This window comes from Geotrypetes seraphini, chromosome 5, assembly GCF_902459505.1.
Source record: "Geotrypetes seraphini chromosome 5, aGeoSer1.1, whole genome shotgun sequence".
Lineage (NCBI taxonomy): Eukaryota > Metazoa > Chordata > Amphibia > Gymnophiona > Dermophiidae > Geotrypetes > Geotrypetes seraphini.
The window spans coordinates 217,329,454-217,352,999 of record NC_047088.1 but is presented as its reverse complement, the minus strand read 5'-3'; the positions used below and the strand labels follow the sequence as shown (position 1 = coordinate 217,352,999).

Sequence of the window (23,546 nt, the reverse complement as noted above, 5' to 3'; positions counted from 1 at the left end):
AAGAATATCTGATTTGAATTTTGTTTCTTGCTCAAGAGCTGTCCTTTGTAAGATACAGTATTGGCAGGGCAGGATTAATTCATTGAGGGCCCCTAGGCACACAAGTACACTGGGCCCCCTGCCCCCACCTCACCATGCCCCACCCCTCTGCCCCGCCCCATGTATTTATCTATTTTCTTATTTACTTCTTTATTTCCTCTTGATTTCTTATATTTTAAAATTCAAAACAAACAACAAAGATTACCATACCAGTGCCAGTGTACAGTTTTTCTTCTATGCAACCTCCAAACATCTCTGAGCAAAACTCCCCTTCCTTCCTAGAGGAAGAGATCTTCAGCTGGCAGGGCTTTGGGAAGCCCACCAATTTATATTTTGCATATAGGTAGGAGGCATGGGGCATGGCGGGAAGAAAATATAGTGCCCATCGTTTTATTGGACTAATACATTTCTCACTTAGCTTTCAGAGATTGAAACCTCTTTCTTCAGATCAGTAGACTATACTGCTGTTACAGTATCCCTGTCCTGATCTGAGGAAAGGAGTTATGGTCTCTAAATTAGTAAAAAATGTATTAAAATTAATTCAATAAACAGTATCATCTTATTTCCATTTTCTATTAATAAACGATTATCAATACAGCTACAATAAATAAATCAATACAGCAAAAATAAATAAATAAAACAAATATACATTTTTTTCTACCTTTGTTGTCTGGTTTCTGCTTTCCTCATCTTCTCATCATTCTCTTCCTTCCATCTGCTGTCTGCCCTCTCTCTGCCTCTTCCTTATGGCATATGCCTTCATTCTATGCCTCTCCCAGAAATTTTTATTTGCCCTCGTATATCGTCATTGATTCAGTTTCATAGTGCTTAAAATCTTTCAAGTATGGATCTATATTCAGTTCTCATTAGTCACTGATAAAACATAGCTTCTCAAAACCAAAATGATTGTAGTTGAAAAACTTGAAGAACTGAATACTTATCTTAAATGCTGTGAACAACCACTCTAGTTCATTAATGTTACAAATTTCTGAAAATGAAATTTTGAGCAGAGAGGAGCATAAGCTCTGGAACTTGTTGCCGGAGGATGTGGTAACAGTGGTTAACTCAGATGAGTTTAAAAAAGGTTTGGACAGATTCCTGGAGGAAAAGTCCATTGTCTGCTATTGAGAAAGACATGGGGGAAAAGAAACTGCTTTCCCTGGGATTGAAAATATAGATTGTTGATACTTGTGACCTGGATTGGCCACTGTGGAAATAGGATACTAGCCTAGATGGACCATTGGTCTGACCCAGTATGGCTGTTCTTAAGTTAATTGTAGAACTGTGTGGAAAAAGGAAGACAGTTTGCTAAAGTTTGTTTTTTTAACTAGCATGGTAGCTCTATTAAGATGAAATAAGGAAAAAAAAAACACCAAAAAAACAGTTAAATTGATTTTCTAAACAATCCAGTTATTTTCAAGTAGCAGGGAGGAGTCCGCTTATGGTCTAGTACAGTGTTCTTCAACTGCCGGTCCGCAGAAATTTTCTGCCAGTCCACAGAGCCGGCACGTCTATCGGGCCTAAGACAGTGTTCTTTAGCCGCCGGTCCACAATGCAATCAACGAAGCGTCTTCGGGCCAGCTACCTGAGTGCTGCAGTGCATAAAGCCGTGGGAAAAGGCTCCTACGCTCATCCTGCGCCTGAACTGGAAGCCTTCTCTCTGACGTCGCAACATCAGAAGGAAGGCTTCCAGATGAAGTGCGGGACGCGTGTAAGGAGCCGCTGCCCACAGCTTTGTGCACTGCAGCACTCAGAGAGCTGGCCCGAAGTCGCCGCGTTGATCGCACCATGGACCAGCCCAAACACCGGGGGGCAGGCCAGAAGGCAAGGCACAGCATGGAGGGAGAGAGACAATGGTAGGGGGAATACTTTTATTTTTTTCATTTAGTGATTGATTTACATCTGCTGTCTGTTCAGGAAGAAATGCATTTGTTTCTTTTCCTCTGGGGTTGTACTGCTTGCAGAGTCTTGCATCTTAGGGTTTGTTTGTAAATATTAGTACTTTTGCATGGGGTTATCTGTTTTTTGGTAGGAATGAATGTTGAAAAGCATACAGTGTGCTTTGTGTATTTTAATTTTGTGGTTAACCATTATGTGTTGTTAATACAATTATATTGTGTGTGTATATGAAAAATGAATGGAAAAAATGGTATTACAATTAGTACTATTATGGGGGTGGGGTCTGGGGCGGAGATTGGGTGGAGAGGGGCACGACTTAGCCCAGTGCTCTTCAACTGCTGATCCGCATACTGGTGCCGGTCCACAAAATAATTTTATTTCCACCGGTCCATAGGTGTCAAAAGGTTGAAGAACAATGGTCTAGTACAGTGTTTTTCAACCTTTTCAGACCTATGGACCGGCAGAAATAAAATAATTATTTTGTGGACCGGCAGTTGAAGAATACTGGGCTAAGTCGTGCCCACCTCCACTGAATCTCTGCCCCAGACTCCGTCCCTATAATAGTAGAACACCATTTTTTCCATTCATTTTTCATATATACACACAATATAATTGGATTAACAACACATAATGGTTAACCACAAAATTAAAATATAAAAGCACACTGTATGCTTTTTAACATTCATTCTTACCAGAAAACAGATAACCCCCATGCAAATGCAGGACCAAAAACTAAAAGTACTAATATTTACAAACTGAGCAGGGTTGTATTACAATTCTTGTGTTACTCATCCTGTTTGACAAGTAAATTCTGTCAGGTTTTTTTTAATCCTAAGTGTGAGTTTTTCCATCCAGTTATTAAATATAACTTTGATATTATATTGAATAATTCTTATGTATGTATTTTCTCTACCTTGAAGTAAGTAGAGATTACCAGCGAGCCTCTTTTTAGATTGATTTAGAATTCTGATTTTTGCTTGCTTATTATTTTGTGTGTTTATACATAACAAAAGAGAAAATTTTACATAAAATTTTTTATATATCGTTTCCTTTACCAAATAAGAATGTCTCCTTTCCATTTAAGATTTAGTATGTGAATGAATGCTTGACTCTTTCTATATGTGTATTACATAGTTTTATTTAATATGTATATCCAGTATTGATCTATATGAAAGAAGTAATTTTATACAAGGTAAGCTATTATGTTTTTGTGTATCTATGTATGCATATGTGTGTGTGTATATATATTTTAGCCTTAACAAAAAACTTTCTTGCTTCATAAAATATGTTCTTGGCCTTCCCAACTTTATGATTTTAGCTTAGTTTGGAATAAGACTAACCTCTTTTGCAGCTGTTTCCAGTTTTCATTCTCTGTTCAGAGAACATTATCCCAGAAGTTTTGTGGGTCATCCAGATGCTCTCAGGCATATATGAGGGAAATAGCAACACTCTTTTTAGAGAGCAGAGCAGCTATTCTCCCTTGAATACCATTCTAATGGATGAGAAATGAACCCTCACGTTCAATGCTGTAAGAAAGACCTGCAATTCTTTGTGACTTCAAGGATAATTTTCCAGTTTGCTCTTGGATGGCCTTGGTAGAATGTTTGCTTTTGGGTAGAGCTAGTGTAGTTTTCAACTTTTTCCATCTGTAGAGTATCTTACAATGCACAGATGGGTCTTGTAACCCTGGCCAACGCCATACAAATAAGTATCATACAGAATTATTGTCAGTCTTCTGAAATTTGTTTTGATTGTGTACATTGCTGAGAGAATACAATATTTGGATGAGTGATATATTAAATTTTTCATAAATAAGCTCCCACTGTCTTTTTAGGTGAAAACCAAACTCAGTCCTGCAGTTTATTCTATTCCATATAACATTTTACTTGGGATTTATCCAAGCACCTGATTCCAATTAGCCAATTAATTGTGCTAAGGAGACTAGAAGTTCACATACTGTTTTACATTATGAATCTGAATTAGTCTTATTGGGGTCAATATTCAGCGCTAATTAATCGGGCAGGAAAGGTTGCTGCCAGGCTAAATACTGGAGTGCAACTCAGGTGCTGATATTCAAAAGTACTACTAATCATTTTTATAGCGCCACCAGAAAAAGAAAAATCTCTTTTCAATCCCTGTAAACCTCAGGGGATCCAGGGCTGATTGAATAAGATATATATTCAAGCAATTGGTAAGAAAAGGATGAGAGTCTGGATGGAAATACATTATTTTAATTTGTACCATTTTCTGTCCATACTGCATATTCTGTTTCATTGTATGCACTGTGCGAACCACTGACTAACCTGTATTATTGCTAAAATGCTTAACTAGAATATAAGTCATGCAACTGCTTTTGTAGCCATGCTTAACAGAATCCTGTTGTAGTTGTACATTGTAAATAAGTACATTTTCACTATTCATTTAATATCATTTAATAATGGATATCAGCTTAGACATTTCATCTTTAGTTATTTGATACCTGCAAAGCAAGATTTTGCAAATTCCAACGTGATCTGTAATTCTGTCTTCAATGCTGTTGTTTTTTTTTCTCTCAATGATAGTGAGACGAGGTGATGTTCAGGCTGCTTGGAGTGGCATTCGCCCACTTGTTATAGATCCCAATTCAAAAGACACCCAGTCAATAGCTCGAAATCATGTTGTTCACGTTACTGAAAGTGGCCTTGTTACAATAGCAGGTACTGGACAGTTTTAATTGGCATTTTTTAAATTAAGATTTTGTTAGAAGCAATATATTTTGAGTTCATTAATGTTGTTACACTTAAGGGGCTCTTTTACAAAAAGTATGCTAGATGTTACAGGTACTATGACTTGATGCAAGAAATTGATGTGTGGTAACTGCAATTTTAGCACAACACCTTTTACAACATTTTTGTTGTAGTTTGTGCATCAAAATGCATATTAGCATGTGGTACTCTGGTTGCATTTAGAGCAGGCACACCTACACCCGAATTCTATAAAGAGTGCCTAAAGTTAAGCGCCTATATCCGTGCACTTAGCCAATGTATTCGCCTTGATTAATAGGCTTGATTGGCACTGGTTATTGGCACTTAACACCTCAAAACTGGCTTTAATTGCACTTAATTCAATATTTGGATGAGTGATATATTAAATTTTGCATAAATAAGCTCCCACTGTCTTTTAGAGTAAAAACCAAACTCAGAAGGTTTTGAACCTTCATATAATTCAAAGTTAGGTGCCTAACTTTAGAAGCACCTACCTAAAAGTGGGCATGGTTAGAGGAGGACCATGGGTGTGTTCTGGAGTTAGGCGCCTGTTTTTAATTTAGGCATCGTCGTACACCTTAATTAGATGCACATATTTAGGCCAAGAAAACCCTAACATAAATACAATACACCTAAACGTTAGGACATTTAGTAACGCCTAATGCCACTTAAGTGGTGCAAAGTATGATTCTCTATGGTGTGCCTAATTAATCCTCCCGTGCGGTAAGTGGGGCTCTCAAAGGAAGGAGTGGGCCAGGCCGGTGGCGATTAATAAGGGCCAATGCACAGCCATCAATTTTTACTTTAGCGACATTTGACAATATTTGGTGACCCTCGGCGATACACACAATCCGTTTTTTCTATTGCAATTTTTTGTGACACATTTTTCTTTCCTTTTCTACTATGGACCCCTGATGAAGATTGTCCGAAACACGAACCGTGTTGGGTCCCCTGTTTGGTAAAAAGGTTTTTAGATATACTTTGGTTGTCACAATAAATTTTGCCTATATCGTTGTACATATCTGCAGTTTTGGTTTGTTTGTGCCTAACTTTTATAAATATCAATAATATAAATTAGTAATGTGATCTCAAAAATTCAAAATCCTGACCACCAATCACCATCCAACCCAAGAAAAAATGGTACAGAATATACACAATGCCCTGAATCTTATTGAAACTTCATGTGGTATATATACCAGGTTTTGACCCAACTATTCAATTATTGGGCCCCAACCACCTCGTCATTGGTCCACAGATTGCTTATTCATTAAATTTCAGTATTCAAAAAATTCATGGATCTAAATCAGTTCTTGCATAGATGAAGTTTTCAATTCATTGCAAAAGCTTCACCCCAGGACACTGCTCTCCAAAGTGCTTCATTGCATCACAGTGATCAAAGATACTTCCTGCTTCGGCATTCTCCATAATCAAAGCTGCTTCCGACATAACATTATGTTTTGCCAAGGAAGGCTGCATCAAGGAAGCTTCTTATTTTTAATCAGCGCCTGCTTCTGTTCAGAAAAATGCTGCAATCAAAACTTAGCTTTGATCACTATAATGGAATGAAACACTTTGGAGAGTGGTTCCTCGGCTGAATGATTTTGCAATAAACTGAAAACTTCATCTATTCAAGAATTGATTCAGATGAGTGAATGATTTTTTGAATACTGTGAAAGTTTGAAATTTAATGAATAAGCATCCTGTGGACCAATGACAAGGTGGTTGGGTCAAAACCTGGTAAATATACCATCTGAAGGTCCAAGAAGATTTATATTTATGTGTATATTATGTACTATTTTCTCTTGGTATGGATGGTAACTTTTATAGAATCACAATTAGCCCTGCACTGGTCGGTGCTGATTTTTTTAGGTGACCTATATAGAATCAATTCACACTAACTGCAAATTTTCAGTGTAGTTGGTTGCCATGTGCTATCAGTACTATACTCTCCATACCATTCTCTGACCATGTTCTGCCTAGTTACTCCTTAACACAAAAATCCTATAGCACGCAAATTAGCACATACTACATGGAAAATAATGCAAAAGCAGTTACTGTAGTGTGCAGTAGAAGTTAATGTATGCCAATTTGTAGGTTAAGTGCTTCACACAGTCTCTTAACTGTTCAATTCTCAAACTATACAGTAAAAATCATTAGGGCTGCAAGTTAATCACAATTAACTGTGATTAATGTGTTAATCACAATTAACTGTGATTAATGTATTAATCACAATTAAAAAATTAATCACATTGCAGCATCTCCTAACTGTTCCAATCATCTCTTCTGCTCTGTTCTACTCCCAATCCCTGACCTTGTCATTATCCAGCATCTTTTCCCCACCCACAATTCAACATCACCTGCCTCTCATACTGGTCTACCTTAAAGATGGTCTTCTGTTACTTCACGGCAGTGGCAGCATTGCATGTTTCCTACTGCAGCCTGGTCTGAAGCTTTCCCTCTGACCTGTCTTACCCATCAGAAACAGGAAGTTATGTCTGAGGAGGCAGCACAGGCCAGAGGGAAAGCTTTAAAGCAGGTTGCAAGCAGTGTGTATGCAACACTGCCACTGCTAAGGACCACCTCTAAGGTTAGACCTGTGAGGGGGAAGGGCAGACACCAAACCATGGGTATGGAGAAAAGAGTGAGCTGTATACCCATGAGAAGAACTGGAGGGGCCACCAGTAGAAGCTATTATCGAGGTGCTGAGGTCTAGCAGCCACAAGAAGAACTTGGTGCTGCTCACCACCAAGTTTGTGTCACTGCTTATGATGGTGGAGGGGCGGGAGGGTGAGGTGTTGGACAGTGGAGAGAGAGGTAGTGGACCCCAGGAGAGAAAGAGATAATGGACCTAGGAGAAGAGAGATGGAAGGAAAGAGAAATTGAGAGATGTTGGATCTGGGAGATTAGTTCTTTACAGAAAGGAAGGAGGATGGAATTCGATATACCACCTTTCTGTGGTTACAATCAAAATGGTTTACATTTTATATAGAGGTGCTTATTTTTTACCTGGGGCAACGGAGAGTTAAGTGACTCACCTAAGTCACATGAAAATGCAGTGGGAATTAAATAAAACACTTTTAATTATGCAATTAATTGTGATTAAAAATTGTAGCTGAAATGCAGCTCTAAAAATAATTGTGACAGTTCTTACAACTATACAGACACTTGTATCCACTTAAAACTTGCTTGCAGGTGGAAAATGGACAACATATCGTTCAATGGCAGAAGAAGCTGTGGATGCTGCTATCAAGGCCCACAATTTTAATGCAGGATCAAGTAGGACAGTAGGTCTGATGTTGGAGGGGGGCAATGATTGGACACCTACCCTATACATCAGACTAGCTCAGGATTATGGACTTGAAATTGAGGTAAGCCACTATATTTTGAATTGGTAAAATGTTGGGGGGGAGGTTAAGTTCTATATTTTTATTGAGATTTCAAATTACATAAAGGACAATAATAATCATAACATGAAACAATGTAACAAGAGATAAACCAGTGATATACAATCAAGTAGAAAACCGATATCCAGGAAAGGAAATGTAGTTATTGCACAGCTGTGATATTAATATTTCAAAAATTATACGTACATAATGTCAAGTAATGGTACTTGTCACCCAATAGTCTTTCAAGGGTGTCCATATTTTTTCAAAATTTATGAAGATAGCCTTTTTTTTCCCACTACCATCGTTTTATTTTTAGCACAGAGGCAAAAATACTGTGTTCCAATAAGTATTGTAATTTAAGTGAGTTGAGTTCTTCCAGTTGGATTTTTTATAGTGATCATCAGAAGGCTTCTTAATAAGCAAGCATTTGTAGGTGAGATTTGAGTTGTCAAGGCAGCTTCACCCAGTATAATAATGGCATAAGTTATTTTATCTTTGATATTTAGTATAGTGCAGATGGTTTCCCAAACACATGTCCAGAATGAATTGATTAGTGGACATATGAATAGCATATGTTCTAGTGTACCTATCTCTTCTTTGTAGGACCAGAATTTATTTGTAGCATTGCCAGTCATTTTGGAGAGCTTATGGGGAGTCCAAAATGCTCTGTGTAGTATGAAGTAGGATGTTGAGTTATGTATAGACAACCATATAGATAGCCATTGTTTCTCTTCCAGTTGAATTGTTGTGTCATGTGACCATATCCCTTGTATATTTGCTTTATTATGATATTTGGCAGATTGTAGGACTTTGTACCAATGAGGAATTTCACTCTTCTTAAATGCAATAGAATCACATAGAATGAGACAAGTAGGTTTATCTTGACCATGGATAAACAGAGCTAATGTTGACCTAATAATGAAATTGAATCCAATCATAATGTTGATTATCTGTTATGTTGTATCTACTTTGTAATTCTCCAAATAATAGCCATCTAGAGTCTTCCAATAGTTGATTGATTTGCCTTATTCCGAGAGTTTGCCATATTTTCCAATTGGCTACATGCCCTAGTATTTTTAGTCTATAATTATTCTATATTGGAGCATATAGGGTATCATTCCACTTTATCTTGGAATGATTTTCAAGTTCCATAAAAGCTGACTTCATTGTCATATTAATTTCATTGTAGAGATGTGATGGACATAAAGAGTGACTATTTCAGGTGTGTGACTGCATTCCCTTTGTTTTCAAAAGTTAGCCAAGATGGACTTGGTGAACTGGAGGGACATAACATATATCTAGATGATTGTCTTAGAAGAAAAGCAATGTGATATTCATAGTAACTTGGGAAGTTAGCTCTCCCCTCAAGTTTGTTGCATTTTATTTTGTCCTAACTAATTCAAGATACTTTGATATTACACAGAAAGTTTGATAATAATGATTACTTTTTTTGTAAGTTTGTCTCTTAAGCCTAAATAGATAGCTTATAACAAATTAAATCATCATTTTATAGAATCTAGATGACCCGACCAAGATAATTTTAGAGGGGTTCATTTAGCTGTAAGTCTAGATAAGAATTCAGTACATGATCAGTTTATAGTTTACAAGTTTACAAAATTTTAGTTTTAGAAATGAAGGTGATGGTGAAAAATGATTCTGTACTTAATCTGTCACCGGAGCAATTCACTCATGTCACCATTCTCTGCAGTGCTTGCTAGCACCCTAATTGTTTTCCTTTTGATGTTGCTCACCCTCCTCCACCTTTTGCCATTAAAATAATCATATTAGTTTGTTAAGTCCTGAACCAATAGAACTGACAGTCCTAAAACTTTCATTCCTCTGAATAAGTAGTCATGATTATGATGCAGTGACTATGGGAATAAGTGTTAAATAAACACCTGATTGAGGGCTATCTACCTTGGTGCTTATCTCACCACTTTCCCCAAACTAAGGGCCAGATTCACCAACCTGCTGATCGGGCTCGACAAATTCAGCAAACTAAAATATGCAGATGGGGGTGATTGGAGGAACACCCCCATATGCCGTCATGGATCGCTTTTCTGCGATCCCCACGCATGCGCAGACCATCTGTAGATGGTCTGCGCATGTCCATCAGAGCCACAATCTTTTTTGTAAAACTTTTATTAGTTTTTAGCCCTGCGAGCCCATGGTTTTAACCTGCTTTAAACCCACGGGTTAAATCCACGGGCTCGTAGGGCAGGAGAGATTTGGGGAAGAAGGGCAGGAGAAAACCGGGGTGGCGATGTGGCAAGCAGGCAGGAGAGTTTTGGGGAAGGGCAGGAGAGATTCAGGGAAGAAGGGCAGGAGAAAACCTGGGCGGCGATGCGGCGAGCAGGCAAGAGAGATTCAGTAAAGGGCAGGAGAGTTTCGGGGAAGTCAAGGCAGGAGAAAACCGGGGCGGCGATGCAGGGATTCTGGGCGAGCAGGCAGGAGAGGGCAGAAAGCAGGGCTTCCAGAGTCAGAAAGCCGTTTTCGACTGGTCCCCAGCAGTCACTTCTTCAGTTGATCAGCCAGCCCAGTCAAATGTGAAATTTTGTGTTGTGAATCGCATCCCTGCCTACTTTGCATGCACGAATTCGAAATGGATCACAGGAGAGGTTAGTGAATGTAGCCCGAGGGAAATCTGGTCGCAATGGGGTTGCAAACCGATCGGTACATGATCGGTTTGCTTTGTGAATCTAGCCCTAAGTGCACTACAGTAAAACTTCTTGCTATTAGACTAAGGTATACTTTCTCTTCCGATCTTTATTTGTTTATTTGCCATTTCATTTGGTAATGCAGAATACCATTAATAACAATTGGTTCCTACCATTTATTTGTAGGCCAAAAAGCCAAAAACACCACAGTTATTTTCATTTTTTGATACATGCAGTGTTAACTCATTCATTTTATCAAGATCACAGAACTATTCTGTTTCTGATGTGCTTAACAATCTAGTTCTGTGGTGGATCAGCCCAAGCTTGACTTCATCAACCTGTGATCACAGTAGCAGAAAGAAGCTGACACATCAGCCACAGTTATATTGATATGTGCATAGCAGCGTTAGTGCTTGTCTAAGCATCCCAACAAAAGTAGTTCCCTCCCACACAATCAAGAGCTAATACCCTCTCCAGTCTATTTTTTACAGGCTTTTAGAACACTGATAAGAGTAGCTTACACATTTTCTCCTGTGTTTGAATAACCTATATAAAAAGCTCATCATATGGGTTAATTTGTCTACCCGAGATGTGCAAAATGGTGTCTGTTATATTAAAATAGCAAACACTTAAGTGACTTTATAAAATAGGGTTCCAGAACCAACCCAAATAGTGCATAAATGCCTATGCACAAATTTATGTTATGCTCCGAAAAAAGTTGTAACTGTGTGCACATACACTATATAGTGCATCACCATTCTGCTTATGCTGTGCCCAAACTACATCCTGAGATTATGTATATACATGTGCATTCAAAACAGCATTTTAGTGTTTCTACTTCTTATATCCATATGTGGGCATGTAGTTCTATAAAACCTCTTCTCTGTTCATATAGAAAATACTTAATAAAATTAACGCCAAAGAATATTCGGTGGAGCCTAATACATTAAAGTTAATCCTATATTTAAAGACAACTTAATATTCCAGCACTGCTGAATATACTTGGATAATAATAACAGGATAACTTATAATGCAAAGCTATTAACTTATCTTTATGACTCCTATTTTCTGTGGACCAACCTAACTGGTTAACTTTTAGCCAGTGCATCTCTTGGCCCTTTAAAAATAAACTATTAAATTTTGGATGGACTTCAAGTATCTAACCAAAATTTAACTGGTTGTTTGCCATAACTTCCAGCTTTAAAGATGTGATCCAATTAACTGCTGAAGTTACCTAGACAAATCTTCTGAATATCAGCTCAAGAATGTTAATTAAATGTGGTTACAATCCTATAGGTTGCTCAGCATCTTGCTTCTGCATATGGAGATAAAGCTTTTGAAGTAGCCAGAATAGCAAAGGTTACTGGAAAGAGATGGCCAATTGTTGGAAGGCGTCTTGTATCAGAGTTTCCGTATATTGAAGCAGAGGTATGCATTCAACACAATTAAATTATACTTTAGTTATTTTTGGCTAGATGTGAAAGCTTAATGTTTACTGTAATATTACAATGCATTTATTCCAAATGGGGATCTTGAATTTGAACCTGCATCTTTATGGAAACCACCCTGGAAATCTAGTGCTGAGTTAAAGGAGAACCCTGTTCACTTTAACCAAGTTGCTTATATTATTCCCATTATTAATCTGTCCTGCAGTAATAAATTGTCTGCTTACAACTGATAAAATGTTTGGCAGATCATGGAGTTGACTCCAAAACTAAGGTTAACTACATCTGTCCAGTTGTGGTTAAGTAAATTGCTCAGATTGAACCTGCATTGATTTTGTTATGCCTTCAATTGATTTTTAAGTGATACATATAGAATAGCTATCATATATCACTGAAACTAAAATTGTTATTACTGAAACTAATCATTCCAACACTACTTGTATAAAATGTTGGTAAGTAATAAATATGAACCTTTGTGTTAATTTTGTTACAAATGATCCTTAATTTTTATTATCATACAGATCTATGAATTATTAGAATTTTTTTTGCTGCTGCTGGGATACTAAGCCAGGCTGTTGCTGTTTGTGGCAGTATTTGTAGACTAGAATTTTTTTGTTGTTGTTACTACACTATCTAAGCAGTTTTTTTTCAATATATTGTAAAACAAAATATGACAATTAGAGAAGGTCTAGAATTTTTTTCTTCATTTCACCTAGGTCAAATATGCAATTAAAGAATATGCATGCACTGCAATTGATGTTATTTCACGTCGCACTCGATTGGCCTTTCTGAATGTGCAAGCTGCTGAGGAAGCTCTACCAAGAATTGTGGAAATAATGGGCAAAGAATTACAATGGTCTGAACAGAAGAAAATGGTATGAAATGCAATTCTTTAATGAGAAAAGGGAGCATTAAGTATCAAGTTCCTTAGCTGGGGGATTAAATTTACGATATGGTGGTTGCTTAATTGAAAAAGGTAAAAAATCATTAAATAAAAATTGATGTAATTGGGCAGAAATCATTGAACATAAGAAATATACACTTTATTTTATTTATTTACTCTATAGTACATTCACTGAGTTTAATACTTCTAGTTTCACACTCATGGTTGATTTTGATTTTCATAATTCCAGGATACATTAAAAAAATCTAATTTTATAATGGACTACCAGTTTTTAAAGGAAAGTAGGTGCATCACAGGAGCTCCACGATGCTCTTCCAGTTGGGGTGCGGGTGAGATAGAGCAGTGTGCTTAAGGGCAGGCTTGTACAGGAAAGCTCTGTACCAGCACAGAACACTATTGGAAGAGGAATAAGTGCTAGCAGCTGCATAGAGAAAGGAGGGGGAGAAGATGCTAGCCGCAGAATTGGGGTGACATGCTGGACCCTGGGAGAAGAGGAAGGGGAGATATTGAACCCAGCACGTGTGGGTAGAGTAGGGAAGGGAAATGATAGTAACATAGTAGATGACGGCAGATAAAGACCCGAATGGTCCACCCAGTCTTCCCAACCTGATTCAGTCTAAAAATGTGTTGTTGTTGTTGTTTTCTTAGCTATTTCTGGGCAAGAATCCAAAGCTCTGCCTGGTACTGCTCTTAGATTCCAACTACTAAAGTCTCTGTCAAAGCTCACTCCAGCCCATCTACACCATCCCAGCCATTGAAGCCCTCCCCAGCCCATCCTGAACCAAACAGTCATATACAGACACAGACCGTGCAAGTCTGCCTAGTACTGGCCTTAGTTCTTCAATATTTACTATTCTTTTCTGATTCTAGATCCTCTGTGTTCATCCCTCGCTTTTTTGAACTCCGCCACCGTTTTTGTCTCCACCACCTCTCTCGGGAGCGCGTTCCAGGCATCCATCACCCTCTCTGTAAAGAAGAATTTCCTTACATTGCTCTTGAGTCTCCCACCTCTCAACCTCAAATTATGTCCTCTGGTTTTACCATTTTCCTTTCTCTGGAAAAGATTTTGTTCTACGTTAATACCTTTCAAGTATTTGAACGTCTGAATCATATCTCCCCTGTCCCTCCTTTCCTCTAAGGTATACATATTCAGGGCTTCCACAGATCATCTTGCATATAAGTCTTATCCCTAACTTTTGATTTTTAAATTGGCTATAAATGTTGTGACTCATAAGCAAGTAACTATGGAATACTTATTATCCCACCAGATCATCCCAGATGCTTGGGTTTGGTCCATCCTACCAGCAGGTGAAGACTGAGAACTATTGAGTTGTGATGACATAATTTAGTATCCTTGTGCAACCGCTTGGCCAACCAGTATTTCTCAGTCTCCAGCAAGTAGTAGGTCTGGAAATCCTATGCAGTTCAGTGACTTGGTAGGAATATTTATTGCTGCCTTTTTCTTGAAAGCAATTTTTTCTCAAGCATTAAGTTTACAAAAAACTATGACATCACAATGCTGGTGAATGGCACAAATATAAGTGCCCATACAGGTCTGGAGGGACTCTAGAAAAAAATTATCAGTTCCGACCAAGTTAACCTTTAATTACTTATATGGTTTTCAAATTAATTTGCCTAATAGTGCCTGCACTGTATAACCTTTCAGAGGCACCAAAGAAAGTGAAATATAATTTTTAGCTATTTTCCTTTTGTGAAGTCATTTGGCATTTAAATTATTCTAGATATGTACCCTGGACACATCATTTGTAAATTTCACTCTTTGGGTTTTATTACCCCCCCCCCTTTGGTCCAGGAACCAACAAGAGGGGTAGCTATTTTAGATTTGGTCCTTAGTGGAATGCAAGGCATAGTACAGGAGTTAACTGTGTTAGGTCTGCTGGGAAACTGATCATAACATGATCAAATTTGAGCTGATACCGGGAATACATCACAAAAGAAATCTACTGTAGAGGTATTTAATTTTCAAAGGGCAACAATGATAAAATAAGGAAAATGGTTAAAAAGAAGCTAAAGGATCAGTTGCAAAAGTTAGGACTGTAAACCAGGCATGGATGTTATTTAAAAATACCATCTTGGAAGCCCAGACCAGATGTATTCCATATATCAGCAAAGGTGGAAAGAAGGGGAAACGAGAGCCAGCGTGGTTAAAAGGTGAAGTGAAAGAGGCTATTAGAACAACAACAACAACATCTTTAACGAATAGAAAAAGGGTCCAAATGAAGAAAATAAGGGCTCCTTTTACAAAGCTGCGATAGCGTTTTTAGCGCACGCAGAATTTAAGTGCGCGCTAAACCCACGCTACGTGGCTAGAACTAACGCCAGCTCAATGCTGGCTTTAGCGTCTAGTGTGCGCAGCAATTTATCATGCGCTAAAACCACTAGCACAGCTTTGTAAAAGGAGCCCTAAGAAGAAACACAAGCACTGTCAAATTAGATGCAAAGCACTGATAAAGAAAGTTGAGAAAGAATATGAAGAGAAACTTGCAAAAGAGGCAAAAACTCATAACAATTTTTTTAGGTACATCAGAAGCAGAAAACCTATGGGGGAATCTGTGGAATCGTTTGATGATCAAGAAGCAAAAGGGGCGCTCAGGGAAGATAATGCCATAGCGGAGAGATTAAATGAATTCTTTACTTCGGTCTTTACGGAAGAAGATGTAAAAGATCTACCTGAACCAGAAATGGTTTTCAAGGGTGATGATGCAGAGGAACTGAAAGAAATCTTGGTGAATCTGGAAAATGTACTAAGACAAATTCACAAGTTAAAAAGTGATAAATTGCCTGGCTGGATAGTAAAACAAAAAATAAATCAACAAGAACCTGCAGAAAAGGTGCAAAACAGATAAACAGTTTTGTTTTTCTGTACTGGATGGTATACCCAAAGAACTTAAACATGAAATTGCTGACCTGCTGTTAGTGATCTGTAACCTATCGCTAAAATCGTCTTTATACCTGAAGATTGGAGAATGGCCAATGTTACACCGATTTTTTAAAAGGATTCCAGAGGAGATCTGGGAAATTACAGACCGGTAAGCCTGACTTCAGTGCCGGGCAAAATGGTGGAAACAATTATAAAAAATAAAATTGTGGAACACGTAGACAAATAGAGGGGCATAATCGAAAGGGATATCTAAGTCCGTTTACATCCATATCACAAGTCATCCAAAGTTAAAAAGAGCCTAAGACACATTTTTGAAAGATGCGTCCAACTTTTTTTTACTTTCGAAAATCGTCTAATTATACGTCCTGCCTATCTGATCGTCCAAGCCACTAAATCGTCTATCTTTATACCACATTTCCATCCAACATTCCGTCCAAGTCCAAAACGCCTAGAACAAGCCCTGTTGGACGTGGGAGGGGTCTGCAAAGTGATGGACTGCACACCCAGACATGCCACCTAAATAGTGGGGTACCTTACAGGGCACCGCTGTGAACTTCACAAAAAGGGTGCCATGGCTTCTCCTCACTACAGCTCCCTTATAGGTGACAGTGAGACCCCCAAACCACCTCCAGAATCCCCTAGACCCACTTATCTACCACCCCAATAGCCCGTATGACTGCAGGAGCCACTTATATGTCAGTAAAAAAGGATTTTGGGAGTGTATAAGGCAGTGCACATGTTTCAGTAGCAATACAGTGATTACAGGGGCTTATGGGCATGGGTCCTCTTCTCTATGGGTCCCTAACCCACCCCCAAAATGACTTCAGCTGCCTCTGTGCTGGATGACTAGGCTTTCCTATGCCAGGCAGCCAGGTGGTGATGGTCTGAAGGCTGAAATTTAAAGTTGTGAATAAAATTTTTATGGGGATGGGGGGTTGGTGATTACTGGGGTAGTGTGTGGGGGTTTGTGTTATGTGTTTGCAGTGCTTATCTGGTGAGTTTAGTTGGGTTTTTGTGACTTAGACCATGTTTTACATGGTCTAAGTCACAACATCCAAGTTCAGTCTAGGCTCTGTTATTAAACTTTCGATTATACATGTTGTACGTCTAAGCCGGCCCACGTCCCGCCCAACTACCGCCCTCGACACGCCTCCCAAAACACCCTGTTAAGCTTTGGACGTTGAGCGGCACTATGAAGGCCTAGGTCGTTTTAAAATACGTCCAAAACCTGGTTTTATTATCGGCGCTTGGACGTTTTTGAGAAATGTTCGTCCAAGTGCCGACTTAGGCCAGTTTTTGGATGTTTTTCTCTTTCGATTATGAGCCCCATATGATTTAAAGAGAGGGCTGAGGGGAGATATGATTGAAGTCTACAAAAATCCTGAGTGGTGTAGAACGGGTACAAGTAGATCAATTTTTCACTCCTTCAAAAATTACAAAGACTAAGGTACACACAATGAATTACAGGGAAATACTTTTAAGACTAATAGGAGGAAATATTTTTTCACTCAGAGATTGCCAGAGATTGTGGTAAGAGCGGATAGCATAGCTGTTTTTAAGAAAGGTTTGGACAATTTCCTGGAGGAAAAGTCTATAGTCTGTTATTGAGAAAGACATGGGGGAAGCCACATATTAATTTTGATATATTTTAATGAGGTCTTCTGTTTCTATTCTTATTGTCATAGTATGTTTTAATTTTTTTAATAATTTTAATATTGTACTTGAATGTTTTTAACAATTGAATTACTTTTATTATATAATTTTAGATTGTATGTAGATAGTGTATTCTATGAAACTGTACCATGTGCTGAAATGTCTCAGTATTCTCCTGTTGTGAACCGCCCAGAACTACTGGTTGGGTGGTATACAAGAAAATAAATTATTATTATTATTATATCACCCCTCTCCAGCACCATTCCACATCTCTCCCTCCATCACTATGTCCAGTATTCCCCCACCTTGAATCCCCTTCAGTCTGTCCCTTTGTTCCCTCTCCACCATATCCAACTCAATAAACAATTAATCTGTGAAATTTTTTGTCAAATTATCCACCCATGCCATGCCTCCTAACCCAAAAGGCACTTAAACCACAGCAGAACCAGGTTTGATTTCCACTGTGGCTCCTTGTGACTTTGGGCAAGACATTTAACCCTCCATTGCCCCAGATATAAAACTTGGATTGAAAGTCTACTAACGAGAGAGGAAGTACCTGTATGTATAAATATTCAAAACTCTACTCATATATAAATATGCAAACCACTTCAGCTGCAATATAACATAAAGTTCTGTTTCTAATAGTACTAAGTCAATTATTATCGAACCCCAAACGGTCGCAAAACATCATGTCCTCTTACTTGTCTGAACTGCACTCGCTCCTCCTTCGGTCCTCAGCCCCCAGCAGCACTCCCGTAATGGATGGTGCAAGCAGCAAACCACATGCTACACGTGGCTGGCCCAGAAACCTGGGTCAGTCACTTACATGCAGCGCCTGAACTGTTGCATGCGCCACCCACCGCAAGGAGCACTGTCGAAGACTGAAGGAGCGAGTGCAGCTCCAAGAAGGTTGTTGCAGGAGTGAGATCCCAGGCAGCGGCGGCGACGAATAGATGGGCAGGAATTGGCAGCTAGGCTACATACCTCCTAGTGTTGAGAAACACTGCTGTAATGTATACAAGGGGGGTCAGTTTGCTAAATAAAGCAATAAACATTGCCTGTCTGTGCAATGGGGTGCCCTTATGGGTATCAGCCTTCAAATAAGGCAGTTAGTGATGTGTTGTGATGTACAGTTAGGGCTCAGGTACCACCATTTTAAACAATGGCTCTGTAGGCAGAAGCAAGTGGGCATCACTTGCCTTTCAGCTTTTTGAGGTAGCTAATAAACTCTCTACATCTGCCCCTCAGAGCTGTATAGTTCCTCTCTCTCAAGTTATTTTGGAATCTCAATACCTAGCAAGTAGAATTCAGTTGTTCATATTAGCCTATTAATTCCCATATCACTGCAAGGAGTTCTCCCTGTACCCAGACTCAGAAGAACCCAGTTTAGGGATTAGAAGCTGTCAGAATGAATAGTCCAAATTAAGAATCAAATCACTCAGTGTTTTTCAGCCTAATTGTATAATGACAAAAAAACACTAGAGATGTAACTGAAGCATGCAGTGTTTTCTCATCCTAATTACATTGTACACATTTAAGCACCTTTTTGGCCATTAAGTGCTGAAAGTGATTGAATTCCTCAAAGGAGAAACAATTATAATTAAGTAGAAGGAGCCGATAGGATAGCAGTGTCAAGACCTTTCCCTAAGGGATCAAGGTAGGAAACACATTAACATGGTAGCTCTTCTCTTCCCTCTCTGCTTTGTTGAAAACATGCAGCACCTATTAACACTAAAGCAGTGGTGTGAGAAGATTGAAATGTGGCATTTAACAGTAGTAAAAGGGCAGAGGACAGGGTGGGGAAAGTACTCTTAAGAGGAAATACATTGAAAATCTGTGCTTCCAGTAGCTTCAGAATTTTGTTATTTAGCTTCATTTTTAGTGCAGAATTTTCAGCATACTACCGTGGCTTTGAACCAGTTCTGATTTTCTCTGAGAAGACATTTGTATGTGATTACAATTAAAAATGTTTTGTCTTATTGGTTCTGATTGAAATTGGATTCTTTTTAGGCAGAACCAGCATATGATTTGTACAAGGAGGAGTATGTACAATAGTTTTTGAAACCACATAGATCTATTCATTATCTGACTGTTGGCTTGCCTGTGTAGCATCTTTACTGTAGATTGCTGAAATACAGCACAAACTACATAAGCTTCTTCTGTCAGTTTTCTGAAATATAACAAATACATTAAAGAGGTTATTGGATTTTGATTATTTGCACTAATGTTAAGACGAGCCCTATGTATTCTCATATGCTTATTTGAGATAGAAACCTAAATGGTCTCAAAAGCTGCTACAACTACAAATCATTTCTTATACAATCCCGCTCTATTACTGGACAAGTGAGTTATGCAACCCATGTCACAAAACAGCTTGTAGGAAACCTCATTTAGATATTTTTCTTGACTCTCTCCTCTTACCTCAGAGGGATCCATTAAATGCCTGGCTCCCTTGGACAGCGGAGGCCTGGAACAGTCTGGCCTGGTGGCTGTATCCTCTTATCTCTGTCCTGGGGCCTTGCCCTCCGGATCTTCGATTAGGTGTTCCTGGCGACAGATGTCAGCCTGTTTGGCCGAGGTGCTATTTGCTTGGGCAGCCTGGTTCAGGGCCAGTGGTCTCCCTCCGAGAGAAAGTAGTCAGTCAATTACCTGGAACTTCGGGCGATATAGCTGGCTCTCCTTCACTTTGATTTTCTTCTCCAGAATCAGGTAGTGATTTTCTTCTCCAGAATCAGGTAGTGCATGTCTTCTTGGATAGCCCCATAGTGGCGGCCTATGTCAATCACCAGGAAGGCACCAGAAGCATATCTCTGCGCAAGGAAGCCCAGATTCTCTTTCAATGGGTGGAAAATCATCTCATGGCAATTTCTTCAGTGCACTTAGCAGGAGTGGACAACATACAGGCATATTACCTCAGCTGTCAAACTCTGGACTTGGGAGAATGGTCCCTGACCCAGAGAGCCTTCTGCTGTATAGTAGAACAGTGGGGTCATCTAACATTCGACCTCATAGTGTCAGCGGCCAACAAGAAGCGGAGCGTTTCTTCAACTGTCGTCGTGAGCCAGGAAGTGAAGTCTTGGACACTCCGTGACCAATGATAGGCCATCTGCTGAGGCAGATCAAAGCGCACAGAGGTGGTTCTCATGGCACCCGACTGGCATGCCGACCTGGTTCATCTGCAGCTGGATCAGGTTCTTTGTCTTCTCTGCCATCCTCATCTCCTTACACAGGATCCGGACTGCGTTGGTCTTACAGCCTGACTATTGAGTGTGCAACCTTAGTTAGTAGAGGCTATTCTTCAGATATAATAGCTACTCTCTTATGTAGTATAAAGAAGTCAACCGTAGCAGCCTATGCAAAAGCTTGGAAATGTTATCAAGCGTGGTGTGTCTAGAAGCATGAAAATCCATCTTTACTGTCTGTACCTCTGATTCTCACATTCCTTCAGGACAGTCTGGAGAAGGATCTGGCCATCAGCTCTCTGAGAGTTCAGATTGCCATTCTCTCTTGTTTGGGTCCTAGCCCCTGAGAGGCTCTTTGGCCTCTCATCCAGACATTATCTGGTTTCTCAAGGGTGCATTGAATCTTCAGTCCCCGCTGTGGCTACCCTGTCCGACTTGGAATCTTCATCTAGTTCTCCAATCGCTGGCTCATCCGCCCTATGAGCCTCTGGAGCAAGCATCCTTAATGGATCTCGCTGTCAAGACAGTTTTCATGATGGCCATAACTTCGACCCACAGGATTTCCAAGCTTCAGGCTTTAACCTGCAAAGATCCTTTTCTTCAGATTATTGTTTCCAATGTGTTTTTGTGCACTGTTCTCTCCTTTCTCCCAAAAGTGGTCTCTAGTTTCCATGTCAACCAAGAGGTCCAACTGCCTGCTTTCATTCCCTCTGGATCAAACAAACAGGACTGAGTGTTGCGATTGTTGGATGTGCACAGACTTTTGTTGTGGTATTTGAATGTCACAAACGAGTTTCGGGTGTCCGATCACCTGTTCGTACAGGTGGGTCCTGCCCATAGAGGCAGGTCAGCTGCGAAAGCCACTATTTCGAGATGGATCCGTATGTTTTTTTTCTTCTGCCTACATCACTACTGAAAAGAAGCCCCCTCTGTATATGAATGCTCATTCCGCATTTTTTCCGCTTGGTCAGAGTCGTCAGTAATCTCTTTGGAAGAAATTTTCAGGGCTGCTACCTGGACCTCCATGCATACTTTTATCAGGTTTTACAGGATCGATGTAGTGATTCTTCCATTATCCTATGACTGGGGTGTCAAACTCCTGTGGCCTGTGGGCCAAGTTTGGCCCGCAGGGTAATTAAATTTGGCCCGCGAGAAAATACCCTGTTCCATCCCTCCCTCCATCTCATTGTCCATCATCTCTCTCCCGGCTTCCCGGTCTCACCTTCAAAGCAGCCTGCAGAGGATCGCCGGTCGGCTGTAGCGATCCTAGCTTGCTGCCGTAGCCTCCGCAGCACGTTCCCTCTGCCGCGGTCCCGTACTTCAGAGGAGGGATGGGATCGCGGTAGAGGGAGCATGCAGCGGAGGCTGACGTCAGCTTGCTAGGATCGCTACAGCTGACCGGCAATCCTCTGCAGGCTGCTTTGAAGGTGAGACCAGGAAGCTGGAGGACGCTAGAAAGAAGGGGGAAAACATGCAGGCCTTCAGAAGGGAGGCGCGGGCCCTGGTGTAGGTTTTCTCACAGGCATTTTTTTCTGGAGGAGTTATCTGATTCTAGGTTTGATTCAAATAATGGGTTTTCTTTTTCAGACCCTTAATCTCCTGTTCTATCTTTTTCCAGTCGGTGAGCATCGCCTGAGGATTTGCCTTTTCCAATAGAGCCTAATGTCTCATTCGCTGCGCAGTTTAACAATATTCTCAATTTCTCTGAGTCTCCCAGAGAATTTTTTCAGCTGCCACTCCATGATATGTTTAAGCAAACTCTTCTGCAAAATTGGGAGACACCTTTGTCGGTTATATGAGGTGACAAACTATCAGAATTAACTGTATTTTTCCATTTGTACCAGGCTTTGCTTAGTATATGCTTTAGTAAACAGAAATGGTTGGACTGCCAAACAACAAAAGCTATGAACAAGATTTCCACTCATCACATTTCTTTTGGTTGCCAGAACACAGATATGACATACTATACCATTAACAATATACTTTGTGCATGATCTTTTTTTTTTATGAAAGAATCTGAAAATGATGGCTTTTCTAAAGAGTCTACAGGCTTATATTTTATGCAAATTATAAAAATAAAAAAAGATTTCAAGACTTCTAGGGCTATGATTATAACCACCTTGCGTATGTGGTCAAATGTTTGATGCAATTGCACACTGTGAATGGCCATAAAATCTAATATTGTTCTTACTACTTATCTTGTCAGAAATTTTTAAGAGCCCACAGTGGATTCATATTTGATAAGTTGACACATTGGGCTATTGTATAATAGATTAAGTACTTGAATAGATGTCTATATTTTAACCACAACTAGTCAAAAAATCATTTTTTCAAGATTTAAAATATGGCATAAAGTTAGAGCAATGAATATTGTCATTTTCAATCAGTAAATGAGTACACAATGGAATAATTATGGCTATGATTCACATACCTTGTTTACAAATGCTACATTTTAAAGTTGTGTTTTTTTAGCACAGTTAGATCAGTTGTGATTTTTGCAGTGCATGGCTTTGGATATAACCTTAAACATTCTGGCTTGTGAACGTGGAATTAAAGTATATCTTCTCATATGTGTTGATATATAAAAGTCTGCAATGTTACAACCTCACTTTGTATTATAAACACATAAGTGCCATGGGTCTGACTTTTAACTGCAACTTCCATTTGATTCCAGGAGTATAATGAAGTTGTTGTGCTTGCAGTATTATGCAAATGGACAACACTACTTGATATGC

General features: G+C 39.4%; 1 protein-coding gene across 3 annotated transcripts in view; it reads left to right on the top strand.

Moving 5' to 3' along the window:
- GPD2 (glycerol-3-phosphate dehydrogenase 2) overlaps positions 1-23,546 on the top strand; it is a 248,117-nt gene that overhangs the window by 197,189 nt on the left and 27,382 nt on the right. For all 3 annotated transcript variants that reach the window (XM_033943995.1, XM_033943994.1, XM_033943993.1), the window contains exons 10-13: positions 4,500-4,634; positions 7,875-8,050; positions 12,022-12,153; positions 12,887-13,045. In XM_033943995.1, coding sequence (XP_033799886.1) covers positions 4,500-4,634; positions 7,875-8,050; positions 12,022-12,153; positions 12,887-13,045 — 602 coding nt within the window. The remainder of the gene's footprint in view (positions 1-4,499; positions 4,635-7,874; positions 8,051-12,021; positions 12,154-12,886; positions 13,046-23,546) is intronic.